This window comes from Mus caroli, chromosome 13 (genome assembly GCF_900094665.2).
Source record: "Mus caroli chromosome 13, CAROLI_EIJ_v1.1, whole genome shotgun sequence".
Taxonomy (NCBI): Eukaryota; Metazoa; Chordata; class Mammalia; order Rodentia; family Muridae; genus Mus; species Mus caroli.
Window position 1 is genome coordinate 29,553,773 of NC_034582.1, and position 11,322 is coordinate 29,565,094.

The 11,322-nt window shown below is 46.3% G+C and overlaps 1 protein-coding gene across 4 annotated transcripts in view; it reads right to left on the minus strand.

The window, feature by feature from the left end:
- Nucleotides 1-11,322, minus strand: part of LOC110307609 (tubulin beta-2B chain) — a 55,567-nt gene that overhangs the window by 2,510 nt on the left and 41,735 nt on the right. The window contains exon 6 of one of the 4 annotated variants that reach the window (XM_029468225.1): nucleotides 7,005-7,023. The exons of 2 other annotated variants lie outside the window; for them this stretch is intronic. In XM_029468225.1, the coding sequence (XP_029324085.1) occupies nucleotides 7,005-7,023 (19 nt within the window). Of the gene's footprint in view, nucleotides 1-4,950; nucleotides 4,957-7,004; nucleotides 7,024-11,322 lie in introns of all 4 variants that reach the window. One more of the 4 variants, XM_021179828.2, reaches the window with a different exon arrangement.

Genomic DNA, 11,322 nt, shown 5'->3' on the forward strand with positions numbered 1-11,322 from the left:
ACCAGAAAGGTCTCTGTCAGACAGCAGGGCAAGAGCCTGGTGGGCTGCTGGCCTCCATGTATTTGGGCAGCAGCTGCTGCTGCAGAGGGTCTTGGGAATGCGCAATGCATCAGCCATATTATGACCACAGATGCAGGGCTGGGAGGAGCCTGCAGAAGGAAGTGGGCACAGCGGATCTCCAAGAACTGCAGAGGCAGCTGCTTTCTATCACTCCAGGCAAGGCTGAATGTTACACATACAGGCTGATGGATGGGAAAGGCAGAAGGGAAAGTCAGGTGCCCCGCCCCCTGTGCCTCCAGGGATCAATGGCTGCTGGCACAGACTCCATGACAGCTTTCAACAGCCCAGTTTTATACCACTGACCTACATATTGGCTTCGGGTATTGACCCTGGCTAGGAATGTTCGGGGATGGGCAGTACAATCCTGAGAGGGCGTCTGGCAGCTCCGGGAAAAAGCTGGCCATCCTCAGGATGTAACCTCCATTGTGACTTGGCAGCAGGAAAGGGAGTGGAGAGGTTGGGTGGGCAATATGGCGGTGTTGAAAGAGACCATGTCCTTGTACAGGCACCCGCCCACACCCATGTTAAATACCCATTGCTGTCTCCCCGCTGCCGTCGGGTCTCACAGCCCCCATTCCAAGCAGTCTTGCAAAGGAGAAAGAGGACCATAGTGTTTTATGTCACATCTAAATGAGCCCTTGTTAGAGAATTTGTCTAACACCCTCGTCTGTTGGCCCAAAGACACGCCTCTGTAACATCTGTCAACCCAATGACACTGCATTTTTTTCATTCAAATGACAGAAATATATATATACAATATATATGAATTACATTTGACATGAGATTTTTTTCAATACATGTAGTGACCCACCCCAACCCAAATTTCAGACACGGAAAAAAAACCAGACTAATGTCAGCTGCACCCCGCAGAAGGGCTGTTACCCAAAGCAATGTAATGGACCTTAATTTAAGACACCCTTGTCAAACCCATCCTGGCAAGTTGGTCGGCTTTCAGGACCCGGCCCGCCCAGTAGCCAGCGGTGGAATGCGACACCAGCCGGGGCTCCTCAGGATCCCCTAGGCTCGGCCTGCTTCCGCGACACCCCCCCCCCCCGTACCCCTCTCCCCACACAACCTTGGGACCCTGACCGGATGAGGCTACCTCATCCATATCCTCCCTAGGGATGAGCCCACCTTAGCGCCGATCTGGTTGCCACACTGGCCCGCCTGGATGTGCACGATCTCGCGCATGGTGCTGGCTGTAGAAGGGGTGGAGGCTCTTGCCCTCGGAGCAGTGCGTGGACAGAGGGCTAAGGAGCGCAAAAGACCAGTCGCCCTCCCCCAGCACCGCCTTTTATACCCAGGGACCGCCCAGTCCCGCTGACGTCATGGGGGCAGAGCCGAGGGGCGGCGCGGCGGGGACTGCGGCACCGCGAGAGGGAGCCGGGGCGCGGTGCGAGGTATGGGGCACCCGTCTGTATCCAGCCTCCTAGGGTTATTACGTCCCCCAGCCAGTCCTGCTTGCTTCCCCTCAGTGTCCACCTGAGGTGTTTGTCTACTGTCGAGACCTTTAAGTTACACTCTGGTTCTGCTCCCACACTGCTCACTTCCCACCATTCCGAGTACTAGAGATGGGGCTCCTGCCTCCCCAGTAGCAGGACAGGTGTGGCCTCGCTCTTGGATATGGAGCCCAGAAATGAAAATGCATCTCTACTAGTTGTCCTTTCTGAAAAGGGGTGCCTGCATCCTGGGCAGGACTTGAACTGCAGCCTGGTTCTCTTTCAAGTCTGCTTGGTAACTAAGGGCAAGTCGAAAGCCAGGCGGTACCGCTTGGGAGGAAGGAGGGGAGGGTCGAATGAGGGTCTGGACTGTTTCAAGGACGACAAGGATGCTATACAGGTCGATTGCTAGGTATAGAGGAGGAAGAGTGACGTTTTTCTGCTCTGGACTCTTGGGTCCTAAAAGCCTCTTAAAAGTCGAAATTCTGCTCTCAGGCATGTGTTGGAGCGAGAGAGCAAGGGAGGGAAGTGGAGGTAGCTAATACAGTGAGTGTGAGTTGAGATGCTGGTCTGAGAGAGACACAGTGGTTTTCATGGGCTGGGTAAGTTAACCAAAGAGCCTCACTGACAGAAGGTCACAGTGATCACGTTTTGGACACAGTGCTTAAAATATATTTGTTCAATGACTCACTTGTTTTCACTTTTAAAAATGTGATAACCAGGAATATATAAAAAACACTGTTGCAGCCCACATTCAGGGCTCGCATTTCCTCCTCTTGGCTAGTACTGTCCCACAAAAGGTATCAACACTACCCAGATTCCTCCGCTCAGAAAAGCAAGGTTTAAAACCTGACCAGCTACAAATTGAGAACGTCCAAGAACCTGCAGTTTTTCTATTAGCAGAAACCATAGGCTTGGCGCTAGGACTGGGCCACCAGGAGTTACTCTTCACTGGTCTGGCACAGTGGAGGGGTAAACAGGAGTTTCCACCAGTTCCTCTCAGGAGCCAGTTTCTTCAAACACTAAATAATTATAGGTGCTGTGGAGCTGGCTTTGTGAACAGGAAACGAGAAGGTGTATATGAAAGCAGGTTGAGTTTATGGAGTGAAAATGCCTTCATAAAGTCCAAAGGGATGCTGCTGTAAATGTGGATCTTGTTTGCCATGTTAATATTGGGTCATTTGCTGAGGTGGGAGCCACAAGCCAGTCACTCGTGATTAAGCCCAGGTGAAGTTACATCATCGTGGATTCCGCTTCAGGGACCCAGACCTCCAGGCTCCTCCCTCCTAGCAGGCAGGCTGTGCTGGGACCTCCTCAGATGGAAATAGATGTCCTATATGTCCCTCTTTCTCCTTCCCATCCCCAAGCTGTTGGGTCCCAGGTTTGGCCTTCAGAGCTTTTCCCCCAATCTGCCTCCATCTCCACATCATGGGTCTTCCTGAATAGCTAGAAGGTTCCAGAACCTCTGCCGAAACGGCTTTGGAGAATGTCACTGACTGTGGCACTTCACAAAGGTTTCCTGAGACAGTTGCCTCCTGGTGTTTGTGGCTTCATTCCTAATGGAAGTTTAAGGCCAAGCGGAAGAGAGGAAGAGATCCTGGGGATGTGAGGTTCCCTAGCAGGCGGAGAATAGTGATGTTTTTCTACCATTTCCTCCAGCCACTCAACTCACCTTTGAGCCTACATCACCAGATGAAAATAATGTGCTAAAGGACAAGCAGCACCCCATGTGCTCTGTACACTGAGTGGCCCTGAAAAGTAAGTGAACAGTGACTGTGTTGTTCAGGGCAGACACTAGCTCCTGAAGACCATCTGCTTTGGACCTTGTCTCGAGTCAGCCTGCTTCTGCCATCGGGCGTCCAGCCTTGATGTCTATTAATGTATAGCCAGAGAAACACAGATTTCAAACAATGCCTGCCCTGCCCAAAGTGACTCATCTGAGGGCTGAGTCTGCTTTCCTCTCTCTCCAGTATGAATATCCAAACTCCCTCATACTATCACAAAGCAAAGCTGCTTTGTGGAGGGAGGGTGCATGACAGGAGGAGATGAGCCAAGTAACACCCCCTCCCAACCCCTGCTTTATAACAGGTCTCTGAAATGTTTTTTTGGGGGGAGGGGGAATAGCCCCTCCCTCCTTTTATCTGTTTTTCTTGTCTAAGAGGAGCAGTTCTGCTGGTTATTGGACAGGTGATGGGTGGCAAAGGACAACAATGTCCTCCAACCACAGGCCATTTCCTGCTTTAGAACCACTGTTACCAACAGCATCTGTGCCCCAAAGGCTTCGCAAAGTAGCAGTGACAGAGTTTAGACTAGAGGGTGGTCAGCTGGGCATGAACTCAGGCCTCACACTCTGCCAAGTTTCTCACTTTGCCTTCACCAGGCTCCGCCAGGAAGGGTCCTCATGAGAAAGCTTTGGCAAACCATGTTCTGTGAGCACATCCCATGTTAGGTGCAACCATGACAGATGTTCCTTCTATAGGTGACAGACATTCCTGAGACAGATTGTTCAGCCCACTTACAGGGGTCGTAAAATTTTGGAAACATTAGTTTTGACATTAACACCACCAAATGTATTCACTTTGCACCTGATAACAATAAAGTGCCTAGTGATGGTTTCCAAGCACCTCCAAGAATGTGCCGGGTTCTTTTCACAAGAGCCAATCACCACTGGAGATGGGAGAGGCACCTCCAGGCCTCTTGAACTCAGGTTGAGCTCTAAGCCCATGAATACATGTGTGTTATGTACATATATATGTGTGTTATGTACATATATATGTCTTGGTTATAAAATTTTAAAATTTAGAGCTGGCATGAAGACTCAGCAAGTAAAGATGTTTGCCATACAAACCTGGCCACTGAGTTCATTCCCTGAATCCCACATAAAGGTCGACGGAGAGAACTGACTTCACAAAATGTTCTCCTTTGATTCCCATCTGCCTGTGAGAGCACATTCACACGTAAAACACTTTTAAATTTTGGAAAGTATTAAGAGGTCTAATGTATCCACTCATTTCTAGATGTGTGTGGTTTCACTATCGATATCTGATGGGAATATCTTCATTTTCCTCCACTTGTGGGTTGAGGCGTTTTCCTTTTGAACATAATTTTAAAATCTCTGCCTTTGTAATTAAGAACAAATGCTAGGGGCTGGAGGGATGGCTCAGCAGTTAAGAGCACTAATTACTCTTCCATAGGTCCTGAGTTCAATTCCCAGCAACCACCTGGTGGCTCACAACCATCTGTAATGGGTTCTGATGCCCTCTTCTGGAGTGTCTGAAGACAGTAAGAGTTTACTCATATACAGAAAAATAGCTAAATATTTTTTTAAAGAAAAAAGAACAAATACCATCTTTTTATTCCTTGACTTAAGTACAATGTCACAGAGTCTCAGACATATGCAATCCCCACCCCACCCCTGCTGCTATCATTCTCTCCATCACCTGGACCGTACCACATCCTCTAAATGGATCATTTCACATAGCCATAGCTGTTTTGTGTGAGGGGAAGAATACCCCCCACCCCATTCTCTGACTGGTAAGAGGACAGGCCACAGAGCCTGAGTGGAAGGTACAAATCCCAAACACCTAACCTCCTCTTCCCCACTTCCTCGTCTGTGAATTGGGAATAATTATTACCAGCCCTCTGCATATGTTCATTCATCTAACCATATTTAAGGAGTTAAAAATATTTGCAATAAATGCTTCTGACTGTTGTCATTGTCCGAACAGTATGATATGACATGCACAGTAGATACAGCGTGATGTGTATAATGTCAGGCATTGTTAGAAATCTAGAAATAGTGTGCAGTCCATAGGAGGCTGTGCATAGGCCGTGCAGATTCTGTACCATTTTATAGAAGAGACTTGATGTGTCTAAGGAGCTGGGCTATTTCCATGAACACTGAGGGACAATTGTACCCACCCCCCCCCCGGGGCTGTTACAAAGACTGACAGACTAATGTGTGACAACACTTACAATACCACCTGCCACATGACAATGCTAGTTACAAAAATCTGAGCTTTTACAGCTGGCATGATCATATCCTCTACCCCCCTTCTCCCTCTCTCTGCCCTCTTCTCTCCCTGTCCCACTCAGGGCACTTGTATTTCTTATTACTCTTGCCACAGTGTCAAAATATCCGATAAAACAAGATGGGGAGGGTTTATGTGGGCTTCTGCCAAAGGTTCAGCATGCGTTCGCTCTGTCTCATATGCTCCTTTATAAATCACAGTCAACTCATGTTCCGTGCCATAGTTTGTATTTTCCATATCCCCCAAATGCTCATGTGTTAAAGGCTTGCTTCCTAACTTCTGACCCTGTAAGGAGTGGTGGAACCTTTAAAAGGTAGGGTTTAGTAGAAGGAAGTTAACTCACTGAGAGAGTGCACTCACTAGAGGGGGATTCTGGGACTCTAGTCCCACCTCCTCTTTCTTTTCCCATTTGTAGCCTCTGTTCACATAACACCTTCCTTCACCATCACCCTAGTGTACACATCCAGCACAGGTTCACAAAGCAATGAATCAACCAATCATCAGCCAAACTGCTGACACTGTGAGCCAAGTAGAACTTCCCTCCTTACAATATGGTTTTTTTTTTTTTCATCCATGGTATTTTGTACCAGGATATTTTTGTGACAGAAAGCTGATTGACACTTTCTATGTGGGTCTCTAGTTCAATAGTTCTCAACCTACAGGTCACGACCCCCTTTGGGGTTGAATGATCCTTCCACAGGGTTGAATATCAGATATCCTGCATCTCAGATATTTATTTTATGATTCATAACAGTAGCAAAATTACAGTTATGAAGGAACAACATAACAAATCTTATGGTTGGGGTTACCATAACCTGAGGAACTGTATTAAAGGGTTGCAGCATTAAGCAGGTTGAGAACCACTGGTATAGTTAACTGAACCCTTTCCATGCTCTGCTCCCCATGCTGCGATGTGTACATCCTCTTACCATCTGTGATGGTTTGTATATGCTTGACCCAGGGAGTGGCACTAGAAGGTGTGGCCCTGTTGGAGTAGGTGTGTCACTGTGGGTGTGGGCTTTAAGACCCTCATCCTAGCTGCCTAGGAGTCAGCATTCTGCTAGCAGAATGAAAATGCAGAACTCTCAGCTCCTCCTGCACCATGCCTGCCTGGATGCTGTCATGTTCCTGCCTTGATGAAAATGGACAGCCCCAATTAAATGTTGTCCTTATAAGAGTTGTCTTGGTCATAGTGTCTGTTCACAGCAGTAAAACCCTAACTAAGACCCCATCCATACTCTTGGTCCCTGAGAAAAACCAGTGGCCTGTAGTTGTGACAAAACAGTGGCACTCATAAGCAGCAAGCTGAGACATCTTTTGAACATTCCTCCTACACAAGTCCCTTGGTCTGTAGGTCCCCAGGGAACCCCTTGAACCACATAGTGCAGTAGAGTGACCAACTCTGAGGTACCCAGAGCCCAGGAGACCTCGTTCCCATTGCTTTGCAGCTTTGTTTCCCTCATTACCTAGTCACAGAACACTGGCTTTCACATCTCGCCAAGATCTATTTGCCAAGGAATTTGGGTGTGGCTACCGTCCACCGGGCCAAGCTAGTGTAGAAAGAACACTATTCAGTTCTTCCAGAGTGTTCCAGAGCCCAAGATATGTTCATTTTCACTTTCAAGGCAAATAACAAGTTGGGGAGGTTGACATCAATATTTTCTTCTCTTCTAAAGGGAAGGAAGCCAGTTATTTGAACAGAGCCTAATTTTGCCATTGCTAAAAGCATGCAGGGGAGTTTTGCAGCAAATATTTGCCAAGCATGAGGAAGAGAGCCTGGCTCAGAAATGGTTGTCCTGTGTGCTCTTCCATGTGGGCCTTTTCCAGCCACACTGCTGTACTTCATCAGCCTTTGATTCAGAAACAGTTTCTCCCTTTCTGTTCCTACCGTGGTCTATGCTGCTTTTGTAAGAGCAGTCTGCATAGGAAGCCGAATCCAAGGAACATCCAGGGAAAGTGCTTTCAAAACTCCAAGGGATCTCCTTTAACTAAAAAGGAATGTTGAAATAAATTTTTCAACACTGTTTATTGGGCCAAAAGCACTTCAGATTTTTTTTTTTTAAAGAAATCTGTCCAGAGGCCTCCTTGACTGTGAAGCTGGGATCTTCATAGAAACCCCAAATCATTCCTGGTTCTTATGGTCCCTTTTTATGGAAGATAAATCCCAGAAATGCTTAATTAGTTGGGAGGGGCACTCCTTTGCATCTGTCACTATAGATGCCTCATTGCCAGGTGTACCAAACAGTCCTAAGCACTGTCTTCATATGTCAGATATAAGATGGATTTTAAAGTTTTTGTTCTATAGTTAGCTCCTATGTCTACATAGGACACATTCATGAAATCAGCCAGTCATGGATGAAATATATCCAAAATTAAAAGAAAGGTGTGTCAGTACTGAGCATGTGCAAAGAGTTTTCTTGTCATGCTAAACAACTATTTGCATAGCTTTGACATTGTGTCAGGGTTTATCACTAATCTAGAGACAATAGACAGTAAACAGGAGGAAGTATGTAGGTTATATGCAAGTATTTGACCATATTATTGGCATCCACAGGGATCTTGGGACCAATCCCCTTAGATACCAAGAAATAACAGTGTTTCATAGCCCCTAATGTTGCTACTAATATAATGCTACCAATACTTTGTGGCATATATATATATATATATATATAATAAACCTATGTGAATTCTTTAAAGTTTATTAGCCAGATCAGCCTTGCCATTTAACAAAACAAGTATGGTGCTTATTAATGAGCTAAATTATTTACCCTGTGATAAGCTTTATCTGGTTTATTTGGATCCAAAGACCATGCTGTTTCCAATCTACTTTAGTCCATGTGCATTAGGCAGATTCCATGACAACCCCTCTTCAGCTGTTCAAATGCTAATATAGATACTGCTGAGATGGGTTCTATAGGCAGTTAGGTTTCACATCAGTTGACCTTAAGGATTCCTGGGTAGGCTTTCTCTAATGGCTCCTAAAATAAGACTGTAGATGGTGACAGAAGAGCAGCTCAGTCTGGTCCATCAGGCTCAGGATGTTCTCCTGTTGACTTTAAAGGAAGAGCTACTATGTCATGGGGAATGGCCAGGCAGCTTCCATATATAAAAAGCAGCCTTTGGTCGATAGTCACAGAGACGAGAAGGCCATCAGATGTAAAATGAGCCTCAGCTTGAGATGACAATGTAGAACAGGTAGGTTCCCTTTGTGTGTTCCTAAGAGAAGGACTCATCTTCACCGCTGAGTTTCTGTTCCCTGGAGACTGTAAATCGACTATGTCACTTTCAGCCACTCATTTTGCAATGACTCAATACACAGGAGTAGAGAACTAGCACCATTTTCCTTCAATACCCATGGGAAAGTATTACATAAACCTGTAAATATGTATCCTTTCTATAAAGCAGATCAGATATGCCTAGAACCTTCCACACTCCTTTGTGTTCCTTAAATCATCTCTAGATGAGTCACAGCACCTAAACAGTGTAAATGTCATGTAAATAGCTGTTTATACTGTAGTGCTTACAGAGAGTAACAAGAAAAATGTCTGTGCATGCTCCCTACAGATACAACTTTGCATCCAAATAGTTTCTACTTGTGGTTGGGTCAATCTACAGACAGGGAACCTATGATTATAGAGGGTTATATAGCTTTACTTCATCTATGATGTGGAATGGGAGACTTGACAGGAGATGTTGAGAATGGTCTAGAGCCTAGGATGCCCAAGAAGGGTCATGGAGATGGAACCAAGGAAGATAAGGAAGCTGAAAGCCTGTACTAGATATCAGATGATGGCTTTGGCCAACAAAGGACTCAACCCTGGGAATGTGAAAAAGGGCCCAGAGAGCATTACATGAGTCCCACGTGAGAAGTAGACAAGCTGGACTTTTTTGTTTGTTTGCTTGTTCTAACTTGTCACTGCATGGGAATTCTTCCAAGAAACTCAGCTAGCTGGATGAATGAGCTTCACAGCCATTGGACTTGTTAAGGTTGTCACCTTGTTCTAGAATAAGGGTCAAAGGAACCTACAGTCGGCAGGTCTAACTGTATTGCTAAAAAAAGCACTAGTTAGGAAGTCCTTTTTGATCTGTGGACACATGTAATGCCATGTAGGTCATACCTATTCTCCACCTGTACTTCCAGTCCCTGTGTTCCTGGCCTAAATATTTCAGACCCTCCCAGGACCCTCATGAAGCAGCGCTTTGAATCCCTTCTACTCCAGGGAGGCCCTAGACTCAGAATATCCCAAAGCTGTTATCACTCCTTTGATAGCCCCTATTGGAAGGGCTGTCATTGGACAGCTCTGACCACATCAGTTACAAGATGGCATCATTATGCCAGGGCCTCAGCAAAAGCTGTGCTGGTGTCTAAACTCCCTCACCCACTTATTTTACTGTTAGAATCAGCATCACAGGAAGAGCATGACCTCTGCTGGGGAGCATCAGCATTTCCAGACAAAGAATGGCTGACTGCACTGCTGGTCAAAGGTGCAGAAAGGATATCATATTCACAGCCATCAGGCTGAGGTCTGCATTGAGCAGGTCTGAGGAGTGCAGGCAGGCAGTCACCCCATTTATGGTGACTGACACCAGGATAGGTGAGGTCATCATAGATGGGTGTGGTCAGCTTCAGTGTGCAGAAGCAGACAGGTGTCATACAGGGCCTCAGTGATGCAATAAGTTTCACCTGTGTTCTCCACCAGCTGGTACCCAGAAAGGTAGGGTACCAGCTTTATAGGGTTTGTCATTGATGACTGACACTGTAGGAGAGTTTATGATGCCTAAACCGATGCCACCGTCAGTGCTCTCTGTGTAGTGGCCTTTTGCCAAGGTATTTCCTGTGCTGCTCCAGCTTGTCGGAAGAAAGAACACACGAGACACACATAGGAATCCCGGCTTGTGTCATTCAGATTATGATGGGCAAGGTGGGGACTATTCTTGGGATACGTTAGATAATCTTTTAGGTATACTTTTGTTTCCAAAGATAACATTTCCATAGCTTAATGACCTTCAGAAAGGCTGAGATCCAGAGTGTTGGGGAGATGTCGATTGCAGTTACCAAGCTACAGCCAAGGGGAGTAAAAACCCTGCTGTGCTGTTGCTATAGAAACAACAATGTCTGTCCATGTCAGGAAGCTGAGAGGATTCTAATATTTTACCATATGGAAATGTTGGAGATGAGAATGCATAGGCCAGTTTTAAGCATCACACAATGTGTATATATGTCCGGGGTGGTATAGCACTTCATCATGGTCCTCAACTGTTCTGGTTTTAGATATTAGTTTAAAAATTAAAATCACCTTTGCAAGACTCGGGTGGGGGAGCCTAGAATCAAACTGAGGAGCTGAATGTGGTGGCACATGTCCCATAAGGCCGGTACATAGAGGCAAGAGGGACATCCTGGGGTATATAAGACTGTCTCAAACAAAGAATCAACTTGAGAGAAAGGAGCTGCTTAGGGAAATAATCATAGAGAGCATTCTGTAAATACTCTTAGATATAATTAAAGAAGAGGGAAGGCAGCTGTAAGCATTTGACCTTGGTCACTGGAGTGGTTGCCTGGCATCAGAAGTCCTTTGAAATCCCCTGCAGCCTGTGATGCCATCTTTGAAGGCTTTCATCCCCTCCTCCCCTCCCCCTTCCTCCCATCCCCTCAGACACTGCTCCTCACAGAGGCCTTGCACAGCCTCTACCAGGCCCACACTCTCCTCTGAGCTGTCAAGAGTGACCACAGATATGATCTTGTCAGCTGCCTAGGTTAGGCCAGGACTTGTGGTCTGTGGGACACAGGCTCA